Here is a 27,824-nt window from a genome sequence, read left to right as displayed (position 1 = left end):
CTGATGCTGATTGGCTGCTGTTCATTTAAAAAAAAAAAAAAAATTTACCTGCAGCTAAGCAACAGCTGAGTATAACTTTTTACACAGAACTTACTCTGCTGAGCTGAGGAAATTGTGAGGTAAAACATCATCCTTTTTTACATAGAGATGCTCAGGTGATATTTTCCTGTCAGCTTTTTACAATTATACTGCATCAGTTTCAAGTGATTTAGCATATGAGTATTATGTCCCTTTAATGTGATATTAAATATTTTGCCTTTTTGTAAATATAGTACTCTGTCCCATTCTCCCTACAGAGGCCAAAAAGCAAAATCTGTAACCTAAGTTTTCAAAATGCTGCAAATTGCTTATTTGATTTGCAGCATTTACAGGTTACACAATTTGCTTTTTGGCTTCTTTAGGGAGTGTGGGGCAAGCACAATTTTACAAAAATATAAATAGGCATTTAAAATCCATATAAGTAAACACAACATTCCCAAACAAAATATTAAAAATAATTTAATGTAGTAGAATTAACGTTAATAATCCTTTTTTAAAAAAAAATATAACTATTAGATACTTGAGTTGTCCCTTTCAGCCAATGAACAGTAGAGTCCTTGGAGTTAGTTGTACTTCCTGTTAGTTTAACGCTAAATTTAAACAGCTTTTTCTTAACCCTAATTTGTGGAGGAAAAAAAATATTTTTATTGTGTGCTCTTTCAGATATATGATAAATAATAAAAAAAAGGGATCACATTTTATAGTACAGTATAGTGCTATGTCCTTTTAAAGGCAACCAAACTCAAAATAGAAATCCCCATAAAATGTTTATAATTATAGAAAAAAAGCAACACTACAATATAAATTTAAATAAATGTATTTATTTCAGTTGCTTTTGATGTAAAGGCCAGAGTGCACACATCATATTAACTAAGTGAATTTACTTGACACTTTCAAATGCTACATTTGTTAGAAGATTGGAAATGGTTAGGTCAAATTCATTTACATCTATCCTTATTAGCAACCACAAAGAGGAATATACCACCAAAGAGTGTGTCCCGGAACTGCTCTTGATTTGCAAAACTTTGGAAACCGTCCAAAAAATTGACAGTGTTTTATCATTTTAAAACATTTAGCGCTAGATTACAAGTGGAGTGGTATTTAGTGCTCCCGCTCGAGTGTAGACTTCACTAGAAGTAATATTACAAATTGAAAGTAAAATGTTTGCGCTCGATCAAAACTCAACCTAACACTTATCGCTCACATGCTAATCCGACCGGAGTTATAAATATTTAAAGAGATAGTCTAGTCAAAATCAAACTTTCATGCTTCAGATAGAGTAGCAATTTTAAGTAATTTTCTAATTTACTCCTATTAACAATATTTCTTCATTCTCTTGGTATCTTTATTTGATATAGCAAGAATGTAAGCTTAGGAGCCGGCCCATTTTTGGTTCAGCACCTGGGTATCGCTTGCTGATTGGTGGATACATTTAGCCACCAATCAGCAAGCGCTATCCAGGTGCTAAACCAAAAATGGGCCGGCTCCTAAGCCTGCATTCTCACGTTTTTCAAATAGATACCAAGAGAATGAAGAAACAATGATAATAGGAGTAAATTAGAAAGTGACTTAAAATTGCTTCTCTATCTGAATCATGAAAGTTTAATTTTGACTAAACTATCCCTTTAACATTCCAATATATACATCCAGCCAGGGTACAGCACTCACGCAACCTCCAAGTATCCTTTATGCCCGCGGTGCTCTTAAAAATAATCATATGTAGCCAGAAAGAAAGGCACTCAACGGGTCTTAATAAATATCAATTCCAATTTAATGCACTATGACGTTGTCTTCAGACAAAACTTACATAACATACATTACTCACCACCTTATGTAGCCCCTGTGACAAGTGAAGGATGCTGCTCACGGCGTACCGGAAGTTGTGGCGGTCACGTGTTGCACCTAGCACGTCACCCGTTGCCCCCAGCAACCAGATGCCATTCTGCAGAGTCTATTATCCGACCAACCGGGTGGCTAGGCACTTTGCCACAGCCAAACACAGTGTGGCGGACTTAAAGTACATAATCATTGACCATGTCCCCCCTCTGGCTAGAGGAGGGGATAGATCTAAACTTCTCTTACAGCGTGAGTTCAGATGGATTTATACCCTTGGTACAATGGCAACCCAGGGTCTTAATGTCCATCTGGACTGGCACTGTTTTCTATAAGAATTATTTTGAATATTGATACCAAGATCCTCTGTAATGTGTAGTCAATATAAATTAGCCATAGAGCTCATAATAGAAAGACACATAGAATACTAAGCAGATTCCAGAATTAGCATTACTTATATTGCTTTATGGAAAGGATGACTTATAATGCATAGCGTGTCCCTTGAATATATAGTACATTTGACTATGATACTTTTAGATTGGTCACACCTCCCCTTCTTTAATATGTTAGGTTGCACATATGAAAAATATAGGAATACAATATATATTAGAATATTGATTGATAGATGGAGGTAATGGTGTATAACGTACCGGCTGCAAAATATAAAAGGTATAACATGATACAAAAGCAATGTGCACTTATTGTCTAATTATGTTTTTAATAGAGTTTGCAGAACGGCATCCGGTTGCTGGGGGCAACGGGTGACATGCTAGGTGCAACACGTGACCTCCGCAACTTCTGGAACGCCGTGAGCAGCATTCTTCACTTGTCACAGGGGCTACATAAGGTGGTGAGTACTGTATGTTATGTAAGTATTGTCTGAGGACGGGGGAGACCCCGAAACGTTATAGTGCATTAAATTGGAATTGATATTTATTAAGACCCGTTGAGTGACTTTCTTTCTTGCTACATATATATATATACAGTGAGTGCAGAATTATTAGGCAAATGAGTATTTTGACCACATCATCCTCTTTATGCATGTTGTCTTACTCCAAGCTGTATAGGCTCGAAAGCCTACTACCAATTAAGCATATTAGGTGATGTGCATCTCTGTAATGAGAAGGGGTGTGGTCTAATGACATCAACACCCTATATCAGGTGTGCATAATTATTAGGCAACTTCCTTTCCTTTGGCAAAATGGGTCAAAAGAAGGACTTGACAGGCTAAGAAAAGTCAAAAATAGTGAGATATCTTGCAGAGGGATGCAGCACTCTTAAAATTGCAAAGCTTCTGAAGCGTGATCATCGAACAATCAAGCGTTTCATTCAAAATAGTCAACAGGGTCACAAGAAGCGTGTGGAAAAACCAAGGCGCAAAATAACTGCCCATGAACTGAGAAAAGTCAAACGTGCAGCTGCCAAGATGCCACTTGCCACCAGTTTGGCCATATTTCAGAGCTGCAACATCACTGGAGTGCCCAAAAGCACAAGGTGTGCAATACTCAGAGACATGGCCAAGGTAAGAAAGGCTGAAAGACGACCACCACTGAACAAGACACACAAGCTGAAACGTCAAGACTGGGCCAAGAAATATCTCAAGACTGATTTTTCAAAGGTTTTATGGACTGATGAAATGAGAGTGAGTCTTGATGGGCCAGATGGATGGGCCCGTGGCTGTATTGGTAAAGGGCAGAGAGCTCCAGTCCGACTCAGACGCCAGCAAGGTGGAGGTGGAGTACTGGTTTGGGCTGGTATCATCAAAGATGAGCTTGTGGGGCCTTTTCGGGTTGAGGATGGAGTCAAGCTCAACTCCCAGTCCTACTGCCAGTTTCTGGAAGACACCTTCTTCAAGCAGTGGTACAGGAAGAAGTCTGCATCCTTCAAGAAAAACATGATTTTCATGCAGGACAATGCTCCATCACACGCGTCCAAGTACTCCACAGCGTGGCTGGCAAGAAAGGGTATAAAAGAAGAAAATCTAATGACATGGCCTCCTTGTTCACCTGATCTGAACCCCATTGAGAACCTGTGTTCCATCATCAAATGTGAGATTTACAAGGAGGGAAAACAGTACACCTCTCTGAACAGTGTCTGGGAGGCTGTGGTTGCTGCTGCACGCAATGTTGATGGTGAACAGATCAAAACACTGACAGAATCCATGGATGGCAGGCTTTTGAGTGTCCTTGCAAAGAAAGGTGGCTATATTGGTCACTGATTTTTTGTTTTGTTTTTGAATGTCAGAAATGTATATTTGTGAATGTTGAGATGTTATATTGGTTTCACTGGTAAAAATAAATAATTGAAATGGGTATATATTTGTTTTTTGTTAAGTTGCCTAATAATTATGCACAGTAATAGTCACCTGAACACACAGATATCCCCCTAAAATAGCTATAACTAAAAACAAACTAAAAACTACTTCCAAAACTATTCAGCTTTGATATTAATGAGTTTTTTGGGTTCATTGAGAACATGGTTGTTGTTCAATAACGGCTAAAGACCAGTGAGTGCTTATTTCAACTATATATATATATATATATATATATATATATATATATATATATATATATTTATATTTATATTTATTTATTTATTTTTTTACAATAAAAATTAAATTTTACTGTCATGTGAAGAATATTGGAATGTTAAATATGTACAGTAAATCACAAATACATATGTACACACAAACACGCATATATATGCACATATTAAGACATATATATGTATGTATATAAACATTTTAGCCCTTTGCAGTCAAATGCCTCGTCATACACCATTTACCTTTTAGCCCTAAAAGGGACACTTACCCAAATTTTTTATTTCGGGATTCAGATAGAGCATGCAATTTTAAGCAGCTTTCTAATTTACTTCTATTATCAATCTTTCTTCGTTCTCTTGCTATCTTTATTTGAAAATTAAGGCATCTAAGCTAAGAAGTCAGACAATTTTTGGCTCAGACCCTGGACAGCACTTGTTTATTGGTGGATAAATTCACCAAAAATGGGCCGGCATCTAAACTTACATTCTTGCTTTTCAAATAAAGATACCAAGAGAATGAAGAAAAATTGATAATAGGAGTAAATTAGAACGTTGCTTAAAATTTCATGCTCTATTTGAATCACAAAAGAAAAAGATTGGGTTCAGTGTCCCTTTAAACCTTTTTTTAAAAAAATATTTATATGAATAATTTTTATCAGATAGTATTTATGTATTTTTTTTTTAGGCACTACCCTTTATACAAAGTTTTCAGTCGTGCTAACCTAACGATTGCGTTTGCTTCAATTTGTAATACGAGCACCACAAAACTATTTTATTTATTATGTGGTAACGTTTCCACCTCTTATCCAATAGCTGTGCTAGCCATACGGTACTTTAAACACCCATGCATATTTCTATATATCTACATATAAATCTGCATAATTTTTAAAGGGATACTGAACCCAAAATGTTTCTTTCATGATTCAGATAGAGCATGCAATTTTAACCAACTTTCTAATTTATTCTTATGATTCATTTTTCTTCTTTCTCTTGCTGTCTTTATTTGGAAAGGCAGGAATGAAAGCTTTGGAGCCGACCTATTTTTTGTTCAGTACCCTGGATAGGGCTTGCTGATTGCTGCCTGCATTTAGCCATCCAATCAGCAAGCGCTCCAAAGCTTTTATTCCTGCTTTTTCAAATAAAGATAGCAAGAGAACAAATAAAAATGGATAATAGAAGTAAATTAGAAAGCTGCTTAAAATTGCATGGTCTATCCGAATCATGAAAGAAAAAATTGGGTTTAGTATCCCTTTAACATTAAAGTACAAAAAGAAAAATATAACTATGTGTTTAACCCTGCATACCTACAAAGAGACATTGTTAAAGTCAGCTCCAAAATAGCAGTGCACTACTGGGAGCTAGCTGAACACATCTAGCTAGCCAATGACAAGGGTCATATGTGCTTAGCAACCAATCAACCGCTTGCTACATGTAGTGCATTGCTGCTGCTGATCCTACCTAGGTATGCTATTCAACAAAGGATGCCAATGGGAGTAGATTGAAAAATCTCTTAAAATCACATGCTCTATTTGGATCATGAAAGCTCATATTTAACAAATGAAGACATGCAACCATACACATCTCTCAAGACTCTGATCTCAGAAATAGAACAACTGTGATTAAAGGGGAATGGTTTGGACTTCCAGGAAGCAGAAATTAGGTGGTCAATGCGCTTGGTTTAGAGGGCCATGGGTGTGGATCAGGGTGGTCAAACGCAGATATGAGCAGTCGGTGGGTGGGTGGGTGGGGTCTTAGTGGTGCAAAGAGACAATAAGCTGTGAAAACTCACTGGAAGAGAGATCACTGTTCCAGGCAGCCATTAAAAGGAAGGGCCCACATAAATGAGGAGAGGATTATGGGACAGTGATCCTAACATGGGAGTATTTAGCAGAATCTTGGACATCTTGTGACTCTTTCTCATGCAGAGTGCCAGTTGTAGAGGGAAGCTGAGGGTCCTATGTACCGCTAATTCAGGTACCCATAAAGTTGCAAGATAGTCTCCTCACAACAGTAGAACCACCATCCACTGATATGTTCCTTTATTAGTGTCCATATTCTTTAAAGTCTAGAACTAACATCCTGCCTGCATTGTTACCAAATGACTTTGTAAAAATCTTACTTTCGGAACAGAAATTCTTGGAACACATCCACAACTATTAAACGGCCCCCTTTTTTAGTATACGTGGCCCGAGTTTTGTAATACAGTTACAAATTCTGAGATCTGGAATTTCAAAATCAAGAATTATTCCAAAATCCATAATTTTTTTATTATTATTTTTTTTTGGCTGTTCACAAAGTATGGAAGTAGGGTTAAATGAAGTTTGTTTTGTGTGCAGTTAAAATACTGGGACATTTTATCCATCGGAAAGTCACAAGCTTCTCTGTTTTTTGTGTTCTAAAAGGCAATTGCTAGTGCATACTTGAAAACAACCATTAACTTTCAGATGATACTTAGTACACAAATGTATACAAATTTTATATATATATATATATATATATATATATATATATATATATATATATATATATATATATATATATATATATATATACATACAGTATATATATATATATATACTCAATTTCCCAAGGAGGAAGAAGCAGAGACTGGAGGTTCAAAACTTGATATGCCAGTATTTATTCAGCAACGTTGCCAGGTACAAGGTAGATAACCAGGATGACATCTGACGCGTTTCGCGCATGTGCTTCATCAGGTATGTATGTGTATATATATATATATATATATATATATATATATATATATACACATACATACACACACATCAGGTATGTATATATATTCATCAGGTATGTATATATATACACACATAGATACATACACACACACACACACATATATATACCTGGTCACATCCCCTCTCTAAGATGTCCCATTTTATTCTGAAATACAACCGTGTTCTGGTCCCAAGCTGTTTGGATAAAGGTTTTTGTACCTGTATAAATTTTACCCCCATTCAAGGAAAACTTCACATAGACTACTGAGACAGCTGGTAATATACAGATAACTCACTTTCAAGTTCATAGGTCAGAACGTTGCTTTCATGATTTGACCTTTGAATTTTAAGATTCAAAATCCTCTAAACCCTACGGTGAAGTAGCAGCATAAATCGGCAACATTTTCAATATATACACTGTCAGCTCTCAGTGCCTCTAAAAATAGTTTAAAATTTATTAAAGGAAATTCATTTTTATCTCATGGGAAAGACCATAAACAATGCAAAGCTGTAGCTACTAATAATTTCAGTGAGAACCCCAAAGTTTGTGAAAAAGTTAAAAACATTTCTTTCATGTAATTAGCAAGAGTCCATGAGCTAGTGACTTATGGGATATACATTCCTACCAGGAGGGGCAAAGTTTCCCAAACCTTAAAATGCCTATAAATACACCCCTCACCACACCCACAATTCAGTTTTACAAACTTTGCCTCCGATGGAGGTGGTGAAGTAAGTTTGTGCTAGATTCTACGTTGATATGCGCTCCGCAGCAGGTTGGAGCCCGGTTTTCCTCTCAGCGTGCAGTGAATGTCAGAGGGATGTGAGGAGAGTATTGCCTATTTGAATGCAGTGATCTCCTTCTACGGGGTCTATTTCATAGGTTCTCTTTTATCGGTCGTAGAGATTCATCTCTTACCTCCCTTTTCAGATCGACTATATACTCTTATATATACCATTACCTCTGCTGATTCTCGTTTCAGTACTGGTTTGGCTTTCTACAAACATGTAGATGAGTGTCCTGGGGTAAGTAAATCTTATTTTCTGTGACACTCTAAGCTATGGTTGGGCACTTTATTTATAAAGTTCTAAATATATGTATTCAAACATTTATTTGCCTTGACTCAGGATGTTCAACATTCCTTATTTTCAGACAGTCAGTTTCATATTTGGGATAATGCGTTTGAATCAATCATTTTTTCTTACCTTAAAAATTTGACTTTTTTTTTTTTCCCTGTGGGCTGTTAGGCTCGCGGGGGCTGAAAATGCTTCATTTTATTGCGTCATTCTTGGCGCTGACTTTTTTGGCGCAAAAAATCTTTTCTGTTTCCGGCGTCATACGTGTCGCCGGAAGTTGCGTCATTTTTTGACGTCCTTTTGCGCCAAAAATGTCGGAGTTCCGGATGTGGCGTCATTTTTGGCACCAAAAAGCATTTAGGCGCTAAACAATGTGGGCGTATTATTTGGCGCCAAAAAATATGGGCGTCGCTTTTGTCTCCACATTATTTCAGTCTCATTTTTTCTTTGCTTCTGGTTACTAGAAGCTTGTTTATTGGCATTTTTTTCCCATTCCTGAAACTGTCATTTAAGGAATTTGATCAATTTTGCTTTATATGTTGTTTTTTCTCTTACATGTTGCAAGATGTCTCACGTTGCATCTGAGTCAGAAGATACTTCAGGAAAATCGCTGTCTAGTGCTGGAACTACCAAAGCTAAGTGTATCTGCTGTAAACTTTTGGTAGCTATTCCTCCGGCTGTTGTTTGTATTAATTGTCATGACAAACTTGTTAAAGCAGATATTTCCTTTAGTAATGTACCATTGCCTGTTGCAGTTCCCTCAACATCTAAGGTGCAGAATGTTCCTGATAACATAAGAGATTTTGTTTCTGAATCCATCAAGAAGGCTATGTCTGTTATTCCTCCTTCTAGTAAACATAAAATATCTTTTAAAACTTCTCTCTTTACAGATGAATTTTTAAATGAACATCATCATTCTGATTCCGATGACTCTTCTGGTTCAGAGGATTCTGTCTCAGAGATTGATGCTGATAAATCTTCATATTTATTTAAAATGGAATTTATTCGTTCTTTACTTAAAGAAGTACTAATTGCTTTAGAAATAGAGGATTCTGGTCCTCTTGATACTAATTCTAAACGTTTAGATAAGGTGTTTAAATCTCCTGTGGTTATTCCAGAAGTTTTTCCTGTTCCTAATGCTATTTCTGAAGTAATTTCCAGAGAATGGGATAAATTGGGTAATTCATTTACTCCTTCTAAACGTTTTAAGCAATTATATCCTGTGCCGTCTGACAGATTAGAATTTTGGGACAAAATCCCTAAAGTTTCAGGATAAGGCAGTGTTGCGAACTTCTTTTGAATTTTTACCTAAAGTTGTGAATTCCAACAACATTAGTAGAGAAATTGTGGTTCCTTCATTATGTCCTAATCCTAAGAATTCTAAGGAGAAATCGTTACATTCTTTGGATGTTGTTAGAGCTTTGAAATATTATGTTGAAGCTACTAAGTCTTTCCGAAAGACTTCTAGTTTATTTGTTATCTTTTCCGGTTCTAGAAAAGGCCAGAAAGCTTCTGCCATTTCTTTGGCATCTTGGTTGAAATCTTTAATTCATCTTGCCTATGTTGAGTCGGGTAAAACTCCGCCTCAAAGGATTACAGCTCATTCTACTAGGTCAGTTTCTACTTCCTGGGCGTTTAGGAATGAAGCTTCGATTGATCAGATTTGCAAAGCAGCAACTTGGTCCTCTTTGCATACTTTTACTAAATTCTACCATTTTGATGTATTTTCTTCTTCTGAAGCAGTTTTTGGTAGAAAAGTACTCCAGGCAGCGGGTTCAGTTTGAATCTTCTGCTTATGTTTTTCATTAAACTTTATTTTGGGTGTGGATTATTTTCAGCAGGAATTGGCTGTCTTTATTTTATCCCTCCCTCTCTAGTGACTCTTGCGTGGAAAGATCCACATCTTGGGTAATCATTATCCCATACGTCACTAGCTCATGGACTCTTGCTAATTACATGAAAGAAAACATAATTTATGTAAGAACTTACCTGATAAATTCATTTCTTTCATATTAGCAAGAGTCCATGAGGCCCACCCTTTTTTGTGGTGGTTATGATTTTTGTATAAAGCACAATTATTCCAATTCCTTATTTTATATGCTTTCGCACTTGTTTATCACCCCACTTCTTGGCTATTCGTTAAACTGAATTGTGGGTGTGGTGAGGGGTGTATTTATAGGCATTTTGAGGTTTGGGAAACTTTGCCCCTCCTGGTAGGAATGTATATCCCATACGTCACTAGCTCATGGACTCTTGCTAATATGAAAGAAATGAATTTATCAGGTAAGTTCTTACATAAATTATGTTTTTTTTTTTTTAAATTGACTGGATTTGGCAGTGAAATGGTGACATGAAATATACCAAAATGGGCCCAGGTCAATACCTTGGGTTGTCTAGTAAATTCTAGAAAATGCTAAAAATGCTCTGGTCTTTTGAGTATGTTTTTGTCTGAAATTCCCAGTACTTAAGGGGTTAAATATTTATGAGGAATATTAATTTAAATGGACAGTCAACACCAGAATTGTTGTTGTTTTAAAAGATAGATAATCCCTTTATTACCCATTCCCCAGTTTTGCATAACAAACACAGTTATAATAATACACTTTTTACCTCTGTAATTACCTTGTATCTAAGCCTCTGCAGATTGCCCCCTTATTTCAGTTAATTTGACAGACTTGCACTTTAGCCAATCAGTGCTCACTCCTCAGTAAATTCACGTGCATGAGCTCAATGTTATCTATGTGAAACACATGAACTAATGCCCTCTAGTAAAACTATCAAAAAGCTTTCAGATTAGAGGCGGCCTTCAAAGTCTAAGAAATTAACATATGAACCTCCTAGGTTTAGCTTTCAACTAAGAATACAAAATTGGTGATACAAGTAAATTGGAAAGTTGTTTAAAATTGCATGCCCTATTTGAATCATGAAAGGTTTTTTTTGGACTTGACTGTCCCTAATGTGCCTTAAAAAAAACAACACTAAAGGAGAAGTCTATTGACTGCTTGTAAATCAGTTTTTATTCCCAACGAGAGATGAAGGTGCTAACAACGAATAATCTTTGGAATTAAAATTAAGTAGATATTAAAGGGATAGAGAAATTTAAATCGGTGTGCTTCAATTTTAAATACAGACATTTTTGCTATATAGTTCAATTAGCAAAAATTCTTCCAGTAAAGTATTACTGTTTTTCAGCGGCATATGCACATATGCTGTGAGTGCCCTTGCACCAGTATTCAAGCTCAGAGAGCTGACAGGGGAGTGTACTGTGTCTGTAAAGACTTAATTTGTGACATGCATGCCATTGCTGAATGTGTGACAAGTTGTGGTGTTTGTATACTGCTGCACAGGCGTTCACAGCATATTTGTGTATGCAGCAAAAAGCCTTTAATAGAAGCATTTTTGCTTATGAAAGTATATTGCAATTTTTTTTCTATTTAAAATTCTAATGCACACATGCACATTTCAATTTTGGTCTTTCTATCCCTTTAATGAAAACAAAATTTGAATGCTTTTAGTAAAATATTATTGACACTTCCATTCATTATGTTATCAGCTTTATTATATTAAAGCCAGAATTCAGCTAAAGAAAGACCAGTAATAAAGAAAAATATGTTAGCAGCAAAATAATGCTAACTAATTAAAAGGGACACTACTATAAAAATGGTCTACCCTTAATGTGTTCCAAATTACTTGTTCTACCTACAGCAGAGTATTAAAAGTATGGGAAATTATTCCTTAATGTTTATTTTTGTATTTGAAATAGATATTTTTGTTTTCCAGGACATGCTAGTATTGTTCTCCGGGACATGCCCATAACAGTGGTGAATAATGTTATCTATGTTGTTAGGTATTGCAATACTAATTATGGCTCAGGGTTGAATGAGCACAACCAACTATTTCAGATACAACATTTCTCTCTTCCTTCTACCCAAATGGGGAGTTTAATTAGTGCTATTGTCTGTATTGTCGACAAAGAAAACATTTGCTACTCATGTTTTCAGTATAGGTGGCAAATGCAACAGGCAAAAGTAGCTATTAATATAAAAAAATAAAGGTAAAGAATATTTTTCTTTCATGAATCAGATAGAGCATACCATTTTAAGTAACTTTCTAATGTTCTCTTTTCTCTTGGTATCTTTATTTGAAAAAGCAGGAACGTAAACTTAGGAGCCCCCCCCCATTATTTTTTTTTGGTTCAGTACCCTGGGTGGCGCTTTCTGATTGATGGCTACATTTACCAACCAATCAAAAAGCACTACCCAGGCGCTGAACCAATAATGGGCCAGCTCATAAGCTTTACATTCCTGCTTTTCCAAATAAAGATACCAAAATGAAGAAAGATTTATAATAGGAGTAAATTAGAAAATGTCTTAAAATTGCATGCTATATCTGAATCATGAAAGAAAACATTTGGGTTCCATACCCCTTTAAATACACTCCCCGTAGGTAAAATTGACCATTGGGAACACACCAAAGGAGATAAAATGTTAATATACAATGTCCCTTTAACTTGTTCAGACAAAACAGAGACGCATGTTTTTTTGAACAGGAAATAACTTGCATTTTACTGAAGATAATTTAAAAAATATTCTCTTAAAAAAAATTCTCACAAAAAAATCTGCATCACATTGATGAGTAAAAAATAAAAAATAATGTCTGATAAAAAATAATTCTGAGCAACAGCCGTTTTTTATTTTAGTATACGGCAGATGTAAATGTAGCTTTTACGTTAAATATGTGCTAAACAAGACGGGCAAATTATAACCTATCATCTGTAAGAATTTAACTACAGCTTGTTAACTAAAATAGTATTTCTGAACAGTGCTAAGCAATATTTAGTGGTTGAAGAACTCTTTCAAGAAAAGCAATCCATTTTGTTTCTTTGCAAACAGCAGAATTTTAAAATAACTCAGGATAGGAATTCTTATAATTTAAGGTAGAATTTAAAGGGATAGTACACCCATTTTTTTCTTTCATGATTCAGATAGAGCATACAATTTTAAATAACTTTCCAATTTACTTCTGTTACCGAATTTGCTTTATTCTCTTGGTATCTTTCATTGAAGAGTAAACTAAAGACATGTGCACACTCCTGACTTCTTATAAACCTGCCTAGTTTTACTCTTCAATGAAAGATACAAAGAGAACAAAGCAAATTCGATAACAGAAGTAAATTGGAAAGTTGTTTAAAATTGCATGCTCTATCTGAAATATGAAAGTTTAATTTAGACTAGACTGTCCCTTTAAATCCCATAAGAAGAGCAAGCAAGAGCTCACAGCAAGAGGAGATTTTTTTCCCCCGTCTTAAAGGGACACTAAACCATTGTAATTACAATTTCTGTTATCTTTCAATAGAATAAAGTATCAGCCAAGTCTAAACATTTTTTAAACAATTTAACATATTGTTTGCTGACTGCAATTGTTTCGTTGTTTGTTTTTTAAAGTCAAACGCCACCCACCCCTTGCAAAGTTGTTTTACAACACATAACTAAGCATTCTCTAAGTGAATCATTGCATTTTATAAGGATATGCAAAATAACATTCTCATGACTGTGACAGAATGTACAATTTAAAAAAAAATGTTCCAATGTATTGCTCTTGTCAGATTTTGTTACCTATTTCTCTAGGTTTCCTTGGTTGAAACTCAGCTTCGTTCCATGACGGAATATTGAAGTATGCTCAGTGTATCTACGGTCCTCATTTTTCAACATGTGGTTAGACTATGTTCCCGCTGCTGGTACTTTAGGTTGCATAATCAATTGCTTATGCAGCCCCACCCCCCTGCAGCTCTGCAATCAATCGTGCAAGAGCAGGGCTTGTCAATCATCATGGACAAATAAGTCCACAATATTTAAAGTCCCCCATTTGGAAACATTAAAGGGACAGTGTGCTAATTTTCTACCCCATTTTACCTGGTGGAGTGTATATAAACTGTATTTATAAATAGCTAATTTACCTTTATTTTGGCATTTACAATTGCTGTTTTGCCTGTAGTATCCCCACCTATTGGCTACAAAACAGCTATGTAAACATAGTCAGCAGGAGAAATTATAGTCCCAGTGTCCCAGTGGGAGGTAGGAATGATAGTTCATTTTTAATTGTGCTATTTAATTATTAGGCTTTGGTATACAGACAGAGATAAGATAATTAAACTTTTTTTGTGTAGAAAGTGATAAAATTAGAAGATCTGATTCCCTTGTTAGCTCCACCTACAACAACCAGCTATTTCATTTACAAAAATAAATCTAAAAGAAGCATCTCATGGAATTGCATGGAAAGAAGCTACGTTTCAACAAAAGATACAAAGAGAAAGAGGTACATATGAAATAGAAAGTAAAATCATATTTTTTAGACTCTCCGATCTGAATTACAAAAATGTAATTTCAACTTCTGCATTCCTTTGCGAATATCATTTTAGAAGTCATATTTCTCACTAGGAATTTGAATTTGTCTTATTTGTGAGGAAACTAATGTCAAAGATGGCAGCCGCCAGCAGCATTCGGCTATTTTCAGGGCTGGATTTCTTCTTGTGAAAGTGAAACATGCTACGATCTGCTAAAATCCATATCCTAGGGTGCTTCACTTTCACAAGAAGAAAACTGGATCCGTAAATAGCCGAATGCCACTAACGGCTGCCACCTTCGTCATTTGTTTCCTCGCGAATTAAATGAATAACACACTAATTTATCACGCGCCCACAAGCGGCAAATTCGTCCATTTTTGGACGTGTGATAAATAACTATCCATTACAAGTGGCTGATAATTGCAAGCTCGCAGTGGCAATTAACGCTCTGAAAAATAAACAAAGGTCAGACCTCTGGTTAATATTTAAAATGCGCCCTAATTGGCCCCTAAACTTTTGTGTAAGGTTGTTTTTTCATAAAAAATAAAATAAAAAAATAGCATCTTAAAAAAAATTTTTTTTTAAAAAAAGACAGCATGAAGCAATTTTATGGGGTTCAAGTGAATGTCAAGTTAAACCTATTAGCTAAAAGTGAAACAATAGCAGTTAAAAAATGAATAAGAGTTTCATTCATGAAAACGTTAGTATATACTTATTTTCAGAGCAATTTCACTATAAAAGCTACACGGATAATAGCTGAAGCTCCGGTCGCCATTTTCACCATTTGATTGACAGATGACTCATCTGCAATCAACTAATCGTTTTTTCCCACGGGGCAGTGACGTTTGTGCAAAGGGGCTGAACGCCCCGGGGGGGGAAACAATGATTAGTTGATTGCAGATGAGTCATCTGTCAATCAAATGGTGAAAATGGCGACCGGAGCTTCAGCTATTAGCCGTGTAGCTTTTATAGTGAAATATCTCTGAAGATAAGTATTATACTAACGTTTTCATGAATGAAACTCTCATTCATTGTTTAACTGCTATCGTTTCACTTTAGCTCATAGGTGTAACTTGACATTTACTTTAAATGTGGTAGGTGTGGGGTATTATGCTTATATACCTATATATTTATGTTTGTATATGTGTATATACACATATTACCACATACTGTGTATATATATATATATATATATATATATATATTCATATACATTTAGATTTGCTGCCCATCGCTGCGTGACTTTACCCCCTTCGCTGCGTTAAAAACTCAGTGAAAGTGCGCTCTATTGTGGTCGCCTTCGCATTGTGGGCCGATTAAAATACCAGCGCACAATTGCGTGCGCTGGCATTACGAGTGGAGCGCAAATATCGCACTCACAAAAGCACAATTTTGCTCTTCACCCGTAATCCGGCCCAATATGTGGAATTGTGACAGAAGTTGAAGTTAAGAAAACTTAAAAAAAACAAAAACAGAAATATATAAAAAAAAAATGTATTTCTATGTAGAAACTCTGGTGAAAATGTTTAAGCTATATACAGATGCTTCCCACAAGCCATGGTTTCTTGTTTTATTTCTTATAAAAGTATTCACAACATAATTATTCTAACATTAATCAGATTAATATGGATCCAAACAGTCACTTACTGATTAAACAATGCACTTTATGGTCATATCGAGAGTTGTCAGGAACTGTGAAACTTCCGTCACAAATCGCAACTTGGCTCTCACCAAAGGGTAGTGAGAAAAAACAAAGCTTGTACAGTAGACAGCCTAGTGCCTGAAAAAACAAATTGTGCACAATAAAATAACAGAGAAACAGCTGTGGCAGAAATAATTACAAACCATATAATTACATGCCTGTATAAACCAATATGGAAAAACTATTAAAAAAGCACAAAGGGAAAGCCAACTGAAATGCATGTACACATACCGTGTGATTGATAGATAGATAGATAGATAGATAGATAGATAGATAGATAGATAGATAGATAGATAGATAACTGAACTGAAATGCATATACACATACTGTTTGATTGATTGATAGATAACCAACTGAAATGCATATACACATACTGTTTGTTTGATTGATTGATAGATATTTAACCAACCAAAATGCATATACACATACTGTTTGATTGATTGATAGATAACCAACCAAAATGCATATACACATACTGTTTGTTTGATTGATTGATAGATATTTAACCAACTGAAATGCAGGTACACATACTGTTTGATTGATTGATTGATATTTAACCAACTGAAATGCATATACACATACTGTTTGATTGATAGATATTTAATCAACTGAAATGCATATACACATACTGTTTGATTGATAGATATTTAATCAACTGAAATGCAGGTACACATACTGTTTGATTGATAAATAGATAGATATTTAACCAACTGAAATGCATGTACACATACCGTGTGATTGATAAATAGATAGATATTTAACCAACTGAAATGCATGTACACATACCGTGTGATTGATAGATAGATAGATATTTAACCAACTGAAATGCATGTACACATACCGTGTGATTGATAAATAGATAGATATTTAACCAACTGAAATGCATGTACACATACCGTGTGATTGATAGATAGATATTTAACCAACTGAAATGCATGTACACATACCGTGTGATTGATAGATAGATAGATATTTAACCAACTGAAATGCATGTACACATACCGTGTGATTGATAGATAGATAACCAACTGAAATGCATGTACACATACTGTTTGATTGATAGATATTTAACCAACTGAAATGCATGTACACATACGGTTTGATTGATTGATAGATATTTAACCAACTGAAATGCATATACACATACTGTTTGATTGATAGATATTTAACCAACTGAAATGCATATACACATACTGTTTGAATGATAGATATTTAACCAACCGAAATGCATGTACACATACTGTTTGATTGATTGATAGATATTTAACCAACTGAAATGCATGTACACATATTGTTTGATTGATTGATATTTAACCAACTGAAATGCATATACACATACTGTTTGATTGATTGATATTTAACCAACTGAAATGCATATACACATACTGTTTGATTGATAGATATTTAACCAACTGAAATGCATGTACACATACTGTTTGATGGATGGATAGATGAATATATTTTCTATATCTATCAAACAGTATGTGTACATGCACTTCAGTTGGTTACCTATCTATCTATAGTATATATATATATAGCTATCTATATATATATTAAACAGTATGGGTACATGTATTTCAGTTGGTTTTATTTTATCTATCTTTATCTAATCTATAGTATCTATTATTAGTATCTATCTATATATTGTTATCTAATCTAAAGTATGTATTAATAGTATTTATCTATCTATCACACACCTACACACCTATATGACACATAGATCTTTAGTCTACCCAGGCTGTTTCCAGTAGCCCTAGTTACAATGTACAGTATGTCACTTAGCTTTATTATTAACAGCCACCTAACCCCCCCCCCCCCGATCAATCAGGGAGGGTTTAACATAACACATCATGTTAATTAACCAATAAGAGAGGCTATAACGTAACACATTATGTTAATTAACCAATAAGAGAGGCTATAACATAACACATTATGTTAATTAACCAATAAGAGAGGCTATGACGTAACACATTATGTTAATTAACCAATAAGAGAGGCTATAACGTAACACATTATGTTAATTAACCAATAAGAGAGTCTATAACATAACACAACATCTGAACAATGAACATACAACTTTGGTCTTTGACATTGCAAAATGCACGTTCATAAGGTGTTAAATAAAAATGCATCCTAACAGCCTGTTCAATAGACAGATTATTTGCTGTCAGAGTGCAGGATATCTGTATTGAAAAAAAGTTTCTACTTGAGTTTAACATTTAAATGTCATAAATCACTTAAAGGGACAGTCTAGTCAAAATTAAACTTTAATTATTCAAATAGGACATTTAATTTTAGTCAACTTTCCATTTTACTTTTATCATCAAATTTGCTTTTTTTCTCTTGGTATTCTTAGTTTAAACTAAACATAGGTAGGCTCATATGCTATTTCTAAGCCTTTGAGGGCTGCCTCTTCTCACAGGCTTTTTAAATCTCTTTTCAACACAAAGAGACAGAAAGTACACGTGGGCCATATAGATAACACTGTGTACAGGCACAGGGAGTTATTTAAGATTTAGCACAAAACAATGCTAAATGCAAGACAATAGATAATAAACAGTCACAGTCATGTGATCTGGGGGCTGTCAGAAGATGCTTAGATACAAGGTAATCACAGAGGTAAAAAGTATATTAATATAACTGTGTTGGTTATGCAAAACTGGGGAATGGGTAATAAAGGGATTATCTATCTTAAAACAATAACAATTCTATTGTAGACTGTCCCTTTAAATCTGCATGTCAAGCTAAATATTGTCATCTGTACAAAATATTTTCGTGGACTCCCTGATAAAATTTGTTTCTGAGTTAAAAGTGGCAGTCAGAGGTTTGGAATTTACATTAAGCTACAGTGAGGAAAGTATAATGTTCCTTGACACCAAGATTTATAAAAGAGGCACTAAACTGGAGATTGACCTGTATACAAAAGAAACCGATAGGAATATTTGGTGTGAATGAGTAGAGCGCTGGAACTATAAAAGATCCCAAACACCCTATTTTGTAAGATCCTTTGGTCTTATAAGTGTGATTTTCTAGATAGGAGAGTGTATAGGGGCGTTGTTTCCAGCTTAAGGGATCATGCGTATCTATGTGACTTTATAAAAAGTGAAATATGAAGTGCCAATATTAATATATTCAAAAAAATACTTAGTGTATTTTGGTAGGAAGCTGTGTGAATAAAAAGTGAAATGTTTTAACCTAAAACCGTGTTTTGCACTGTGTTATCAGAGTGTATATATCCCTTATATTAATGGGTGTAAGTGTAAAAAATGACAGTATATGGAGTCAAGACGTACCATCCAAAATTAATTACAATTTATTAAAATATTAGTTAAAATATAAAACTTCTATATCAGACTGTTTACAAGTTCCTCTAAAATAAACTATGGGACGTCTCCCAAATGCATAAAACAATATATATTAAACCTTTACATCTATATGTATATATCGTAGCAATTGCTGGCTAAAGACTTTATAACGGTAAAGTAACAATGAAGCTAACTTAAAAACCTTTTAAATAGTTACTTTGTCTTAGTTGACCTTTGATCTTTACTTAACAGAAATTTCAACACTTCATATTTGGGTGAAGATATAAAAAAAGTTAAAAACCTTATTTATACTTTACAATTATTGGTCTAGCAAATCATTTTCTTAAATAATATGCAGTTTTGGTTTTGCACAGTCCGTGGTAAACAAACTTTTTTTGTGAGACTGCTCTTAGTGCCTTGCACGCAGTCAGAGTCTTTACAAATATCAACGTATGGTGATGCGAATGTAATCAAACTTTTAGTACACACTATTTTTGGGGGTTTACTTGCTTTCTTGTCTCAGTACTCACAGATCCCTTTGATTTCACCGCTGTGTTTATCGGATCAACCTGTGACTTCTGACTGCAATCCTTCTCGCTTTGCCGCCTCTGTTCGGCGTCTGACGTCACGCTCCCTTTAGGGAGGATAATTTCCCAAGACACCGCTACTTGTATCTCCGTTAGTAGCTCAGGTGGAAAAAAGGTTAAAGATGGAACTGCACTTAGTGCTTTAGCACGCAGTTCTTAAGGTGGATTTAAAAGGTGGAGATGGCAATGCCAATAGTAAAGTGCACAACCCGGGTTATGAATACGAATTTTGCAGTTCTTCTTTATAATTTTGCAATGCTCCTCAGTCTGTGTATAAGTCACCCAGCTCGACGCGTTTCGCTCTGTTAAGAGCTTTATCAAGATGCTGGTGACTCATGGTTGCTTCTATTTAAATATCTTGCATGTTTTCTATTGGTCCTTCCTTAATTTTCATTAAAGGTGGAAATTTTCGATTTCTTAGTAACCCCCATAGTATGTCTAAATTCTCATTTTTTTAAGGTGGATTTTCTATATCCATCTCCATTCGTAGAAATAGTCACTTTTTTATTGCCCCAGTAGTGTGTCTAAATCACCAATATTTTGTTTATAGGTAGATTTTACTTTTGTTCATTTATTCCAATTTTATATAATAATTGTCTATACATTTACATCAGCATATTAACCATTAAAAAGGAGCTAATAACTATATATTACATCAATAGTTTACATAAATCTAGGTCTTATAACAGAAGTATCTTTCTTTTCTATTACACCTTTATTTTAACTATTAAAAAGAGAGCTGGTGGATGTATATAACACCAGGCAATACTTAACATAAACCTAGGTTTCGTTATATTCTATTGGGAGTTGCAGTTAACTCTTTACTTTCTTATTATTGTTGGAGTCCCTCTAAAAAATGTTTCTATATGGAAAAGTAATTAATCTTGTGATGGAAGATATTCTCTATATAAACTAGATATCGTTTTAACTGATTTTAGGATATATTATTTTATTTTGTTGAACCATTACATAAAAAAGGAAATATGATATAAATATGATTGTATTGAAAAGAAAAGTTAGAAAATATTAGAAAATATAAAGAATGAGTTCTTGTTATATAGGTATTTTTTGTTATATAGGTATTTTTTATTCAAAGAGAAAAGGGGAGAGATCTAATTCTGAATTTAGTCCATGTGGAAATAGAGTATTATATTTATATATCAGCTCTGCTTCTTTTATTTTCAGTTTCTTTTCTATGTTTCCTCCCCGCCAATGTTTATGTACCTTTTTGATTCCCCAGTATGTCAAATCCTTTGTATTGCTTTTGTGTACTGTTTTAAAATGTTTATAAAGATGAGTATTTTCTATACCATTTTTTATGTTGTTTAGATGTTCTCTGATACGATCTTTGACCATTCTTTTGGTCTCTCCGATGTAAAATAAATTACAGGAGCATCTTAATACATAGATAATATTTTTTGTGGAGCATCTTATGGTATCTTTTATTGAAAATATTTTATCTGAACCATTGATTTTAAGGTTTGTTATTTTCTTGCTGAAACCACAGGCTTTGCAGGAGTAACAAGGGAAAAAAACATTGATACTCCTACCCATTAGATCTTTTTGTATTTTATGACTATTTTTATTTTGTTTTAAGTCGCTTGGGGCCAGAATTGTTTTTAAATTATTTGCTTTTTTAAAAATGAATTTTGGATTATCTGAATTTTTTTCCCCTAAAATATCATCCTCTTTTACTATATACCAGTACTTATTTATAATTTTTTTAATAATGTTATAGTCTGCATTATAATCTGTAATGAAGGGTATTGTGATTTTTTCTACATTTTTAATTGGTCTTTCCTTATATGTAAGCAAACTTTCTCTATTTGTGTTCCTCGCTTTATCTAATGCTTTTTTTGTAATCTCTGTTTTATAACCTCTATCTAGAAACCTTTTTTCTAGCATTTCTGCTTGTTCCTGAAAATCAAAAGGTCTTGAACAGTTTTTCTTGATGCGCAAGAATTGTCCTAATGGGACATTTTCCTTCCATAATTCCAAATGACAGCTTTTAGAATGTATATAATTGTTAGCATCTGTTTTTTTTAAAATGAGTTTTTGTTTCTAATTGGTTTTCTATGACCATTATTTCAAGATCCAAAAAAGTTATTATATCCTTACTCCAATTGGATGTAAACTTTATACCCCATGTATTATTATTCATATTATTAAGCATTTTGATTAGTTCTTCTTCTGTACCCTCCCATACAATGAGAAGGTCATCAATGAATCTTTTATAGAGCACAAGGTTTGCGCCATAGTTATGGGTGTCAAAAAATTCTTTTTCCCAAGACCCCATAAAAAGATTAGCATAACTTGGCGCAAACCTTGTGCCCATTGCCGTACCTTCTATTTGAAGGTAGAATTGTTTTTCAAAGGAAAAGTAATTATTATCCAATATGTACTTCATACTTTTCAAAATAAAGCTCCTCTGTTGATCTGTCATAAGTTGGTCCGTTTTAAGAAAAGATTCTGTTGCTGATAACCCCTTATTATGGTTAATAGATGTATATAATGATGTAACATCTGCTGTAGCTAGGATCATGTTTTTATTCCATTTTATGGATTTTAGCGTATTTAAGACCTGAGTAGAATCTCTTAAATAAGAGTTCAAATTTTTTACATGTACTTGTAGAAAATTGTCTACATATTTAGAAAGATTAGCAGATGGGGAATCAATCCCCGAAATAATGGGTCTACCCGGGGGATTGGTAGAATTCTTATGTATCTTTGGCAGAAAGTAAAAAATCGGAATTTTTGGAAACTTAGGTGTTAAAAATTCAAATTCCTTTTTATTAAGTATTCCTGATTTTTCACCTTCTGCCAATAATTTATGTAAACTTTTCGTAGATTTTTCCGTTGGGTCAAGTTCTAGTTTTTTATATGTTTTAATGTCCCCTAGTAATCTATGTGCCTCCTTCAAATAATTTTGGGTGTCCATGAGGACTATCCCTCCCCCCTTGTCCGCTGCTTTTATAGTAACCGATTCATTATTTTGAAGATTTTCCATTACTGTCTTTTCTTTTATACTCATATTGTGATTTTTCATCTTTGGTAAATTGTATTTTCTAACTTCTTTACATACTAATTCTTCAAAGGTCTTTAGGAAATTTCCTTTGGCTTGTATAGGGTTGAATTTTGATTTTATTTTTAGATCGGTATGTTTAATACTATCTTTTAATAGAGGTTTTGGAATTATCTGTCTCTCTACAGGATCTTTTAGAAAGAATCTTTTAATTGTTAAATTTCTCACTAATTTTTTTATGTGAATGTGAGTATTGAACTTGTTTAACCTTACAGTTGGAGCAAATGATAATCCTAAACTTAAAACCTTTTTTTCTTCTTCACTTAAATTAGTACTACTTAAATTAAAGATTCCATTATGTGTGTCTTTTACCTCCATCTTTTTGGATCGTTTAGACTTTCCTCGTCCTCTCTTTCCTCTTGATTTCTTCTCTTTTTTGGTTTTATATCTTTTTCTTGTCTGATCAGTTCTCGAGAGGTGCCCTCCATCGGAGGGCTTTTCCCTAAAAAAGCTACCTCATCTTTAGTTAGTTTTTCTTTAATTGAGATGTGTTCTCTAGGTGTTTCGGGACGATTATATATCGGTTCTCTTAATTTTTCAAATCGATTATATGTTGGTGTAACCCAAATTTCTTCCTGTCTTTGGCCATCCCATCTCTGAGTTCTTCTGGGATATTCCCAGTTGTTTTGCCTATTGTCTCTGTGTGGATGATGCCTAAATGTGTTGTATCCCGACTCCGAAAAAAAGGGTTCCCTCTCTCTATGTCTAGGATGCCATAATCTATTATCTTGAGGATTTCTATAATGGAATCTGTCTTTATCTTGTTGGTTTCTGTATTGAAATCTATCTTGATCATAGTTTCTATTGTACGTATTAAAATTTCTTCTATTATCATATCCATGGTTCCTGTTACGGAATCTTTCTTGTTCAAAATTATCATTGTATGTATTGTGAGTTCTCATGTTTTGTTCGTCTCGATTATATAGATGTGTGCTTCTGATTGGTTTATTATATATATTTTCATTTTTTGGTTCTCTTATTTGGGGATTGGTCAAAGGGTCATTATAATCCTCAGATATTTGAGAATTTTCATTTATGTCCCTTTCTAGTTTTCCCCATTTAGTTTTTAGAATATCTTTATTAAGATTGGCTAATTTGTCAATTATTATCTTTTGTTTTTCTTTATATTCATTACTCTCTTTTTTATCTTTTAGTTTCTCCTTTATCTCTAAGATATTGGCTTCTATTTCTGTTAGTGTCTCTTTTCTAGATCTTTTTAGAATATCTATCAATGTGTTTGAGGCCTGTTTTAGAGTATCCATCCATTCTATCTGGAATTTTTCTGCCAATGGAAAAGTGCAGTTTTTATTTAATTTTAAGCCTTTAGGAATAATATTCTTGGAGGTGTATCTGTTAAGAAAGACCAACTCCATTTTCTGTTTCAGTTCTTTTATCATATTTGTTTCTAATCTGCTCATCAAATCTGAGGTTTTTTCCGCTAATATATAACTATTATGTTGACTATTGTCATCTTTCATTTCTGAATAGAATTGGTCTCTATAATCGAAAATATCTTCCATAATAAAAGTACAAATAATTCAAAGTAAAATAAATATAAGTGAATAGAATTAATTCAAAGAACAAAAAACAGATCCTGCTGCTACTACTACTAGAAGGAAGAAAACAGTATTTATTTGGTGTGAATGAGTAGAGCGCTGGAACTATAAAAGATCCCAAACACCCTATTTTGTAAGATCCTTCGGTCTTATAAGTGTGATTTTCTAGATAGGAGAGTGTATAGGGGCGTTGTTTCCAGCTTAAGGGATCATGCGTATCTATGTGACTTTATAAAAAGTGAAATATGAAGTGCCAATATTAATATATTCAAAAAAAAAAAAAAAATATTTTTTTTTATAAAACTTAATGTGATTAAATTAGTTCTAAAGTCTCTCTACTTAGTGTATACTTAGTGTATTTTGGTAGGAAGCTGTGTGAATAAAAAGTGAAATGTTTTAACCTAAAACCGTGTTTTGCACTGTGTTATCAGAGTGTATATATCCCTTATATTAATGGGTGTAAGTGTAAAAAATGACAGTATATGGAGTCAAGACGTACCATCCAAAATTAATTACAATTTATTAAAATATTAGTTAAAATATAAAACTTCTATATTAGACTGTTTACAAGTTCCTCTAAAATAAACTATGGGACGTCTCCCAAATGCATAAAACAATATATATTAAACCTTTACATCTATATGTATATATCGTAGCAATTGCTGGCTAAAGACTTTATAACGGTAAAGTAACAATGAAGCTAACTTAAAAACCTTTTAAATAGTTACTTTGTCTTAGTTGACCTTTGATCTTTACTTAACAGAAATTTCAACACTTCATATTTGGGTGAAGATATAAAAAAAGCTAAAAACCTTATTTATACTTTACAATTATTGGTCTAGCAAATCATTTTCTTAAATAATATGCAGTTTTGGTTTTGCACAGTCCGTGGTAAACAAACTTTTTTTGTGAGACTGCTCTTAGTGCCTTGCACGCAGTCAGAGTCTTTACAAATATCAACGTATGGTGATGCGAATGTAATCAAACTTTTAGTACACACTATTTTTGGGGGTTTACTTGCTTTCTTGTCTCAGTACTCACAGATCCCTTTGATTTCACCGCTGTGTTTATCGGATCAACCTGTGACTTCTGACTGCAATCCTTCTCGCTTTGCCGCCTCTGTTCGGCGTCTGACGTCACGCTCCCTTTAGGGAGGATAATTTCCCAAGACACCGCTACTTGTATCTCCGTTAGTAGCTCAGGTGGAAAAAAGGTTAAAGATGGAACTGCACTTAGTGCTTTAGCACGCAGTTCTTAAGGTGGATTTAAAAGGTGGAGATGGCAATGCCAATAGTAAAGTGCACAACCCGGGTTATGAATACGAATTTTGCAGTTCTTCTTTATAATTTTGCAATGCTCCTCAGTCTGTGTATAAGTCACCCAGCTCGACGCGTTTCGCTCTGTTAAGAGCTTTATCAAGATGCTGGTGACTCATGGTTGCTTCTATTTAAATATCTTGCATGTTTTCTATTGGTCCTTCCTTAATTTTCATTAAAGGTGGAAATTTTCGATTTCTTAGTAACCCCCATAGTATGTCTAAATTCTCATTTTTTTAAGGTGGATTTTCTATATCCATCTCCATTCGTAGAAATAGTCACTTTTTTATTGCCCCAGTAGTGTGTCTAAATCACCAATATTTTGTTTATAGGTAGATTTTACTTTTGTTCATTTATTCCAATTTTATATAATAATTGTCTATACATTTACATCAGCATATTAACCATTAAAAAGGAGCTAATAACTATATATTACATCAATAGTTTACATAAATCTAGGTCTTATAACAGAAGTATCTTTCTTTTCTATTACACCTTTATTTTAACTATTAAAAAGAGAGCTGGTGGATGTATATAACACCAGGCAATACTTAACATAAACCTAGGTTTCGTTATATTCTATTGGGAGTTGCAGTTAACTCTTTACTTTCTTATTATTGTTGGAGTCCCTCTAAAAAATGTTTCTATATGGAAAAGTAATTAATCTTGTGATGGAAGATATTCTCTATATAAACTAGATATCGTTTTAACTGATTTTAGGATATATTATTTTATTTTGTTGAACCATTACATAAAAAAGGAAATATGATATAAATATGATTGTATTGAAAAGAAAAGTTAGAAAATATTAGAAAATATAAAGAATGAGTTCTTGTTATATTTGAACTCTTATTTAAGAGATTCTACTCAGGTCTTAAATACGCTAAAATCCATAAAATGGAATAAAAACATGATCCTAGCTACAGCAGATGTTACATCATTATATACATCTATTAACCATAATAAGGGGTTATCAGCAACAGAATCTTTTCTTAAAACGGACCAACTTATGACAGATCAACAGAGGAGCTTTATTTTGAAAAGTATGAAGTACATATTGGATAATAATTACTTTTCCTTTGAAAAACAATTCTACCTTCAAATAGAAGGTACGGCAATGGGCACAAGGTTTGCGCCAAGTTATGCTAATCTTTTTATGGGGTCTTGGGAAAAAGAATTTTTTGACACCCATAACTATGGCGCAAACCTTGTGCTCTATAAAAGATTCATTGATGACCTTCTCATTGTATGGGAGGGTACAGAAGAAGAACTAATCAAAATACTTAATAATATGAATAATAATACATGGGGTATAAAGTTTACATCGAATTGGAGTAAGGATATAATAACTTTTTTGGATCTTGAAATAATGGTCATAGAAAACCAATTAGAAACAAAAACTCATTTTAAAAAAACAGATGCTAACAATTATATACATTCTAAAAGCTGTCATTTGGAATTATGGAAGGAAAATGTCCCATTAGGACAATTCTTGCGCATCAAGAAAAACTGTTCAAGACCTTTTGATTTTCAGGAACAAGCAGAAATGCTAGAAAAAAGGTTTCTAGATAGAGGTTATAAAACAGAGATTACAAAAAAAGCATTAGATAAAGCGAGGAACACAAATAGAGAAAGTTTGCTTACATATAAGGAAAGACCAATTAAAAATGTAGAAAAAATCACAATACCCTTCATTACAGATTATAATGCA

General features: G+C 33.8%; 1 protein-coding gene across 1 annotated transcript in view; it reads right to left on the bottom strand.

Moving 5' to 3' along the window:
- The window catches only part of BMP2K (BMP2 inducible kinase), a 479,609-nt gene that overhangs the window by 105,663 nt on the left and 346,122 nt on the right, over nucleotides 1-27,824 (bottom strand). Inside the window, exon 7 of the mRNA XM_053703190.1 lies at nucleotides 16,213-16,345. Coding sequence (XP_053559165.1) covers nucleotides 16,213-16,345 — 133 coding nt within the window. The remainder of the gene's footprint in view (nucleotides 1-16,212; nucleotides 16,346-27,824) is intronic.

Source organism: Bombina bombina, chromosome 2, assembly GCF_027579735.1.
Source record: "Bombina bombina isolate aBomBom1 chromosome 2, aBomBom1.pri, whole genome shotgun sequence".
Classification (NCBI taxonomy): domain Eukaryota; kingdom Metazoa; phylum Chordata; class Amphibia; order Anura; family Bombinatoridae; genus Bombina; species Bombina bombina.
This window is presented reverse-complemented; position numbering and strand designations above follow the sequence as displayed.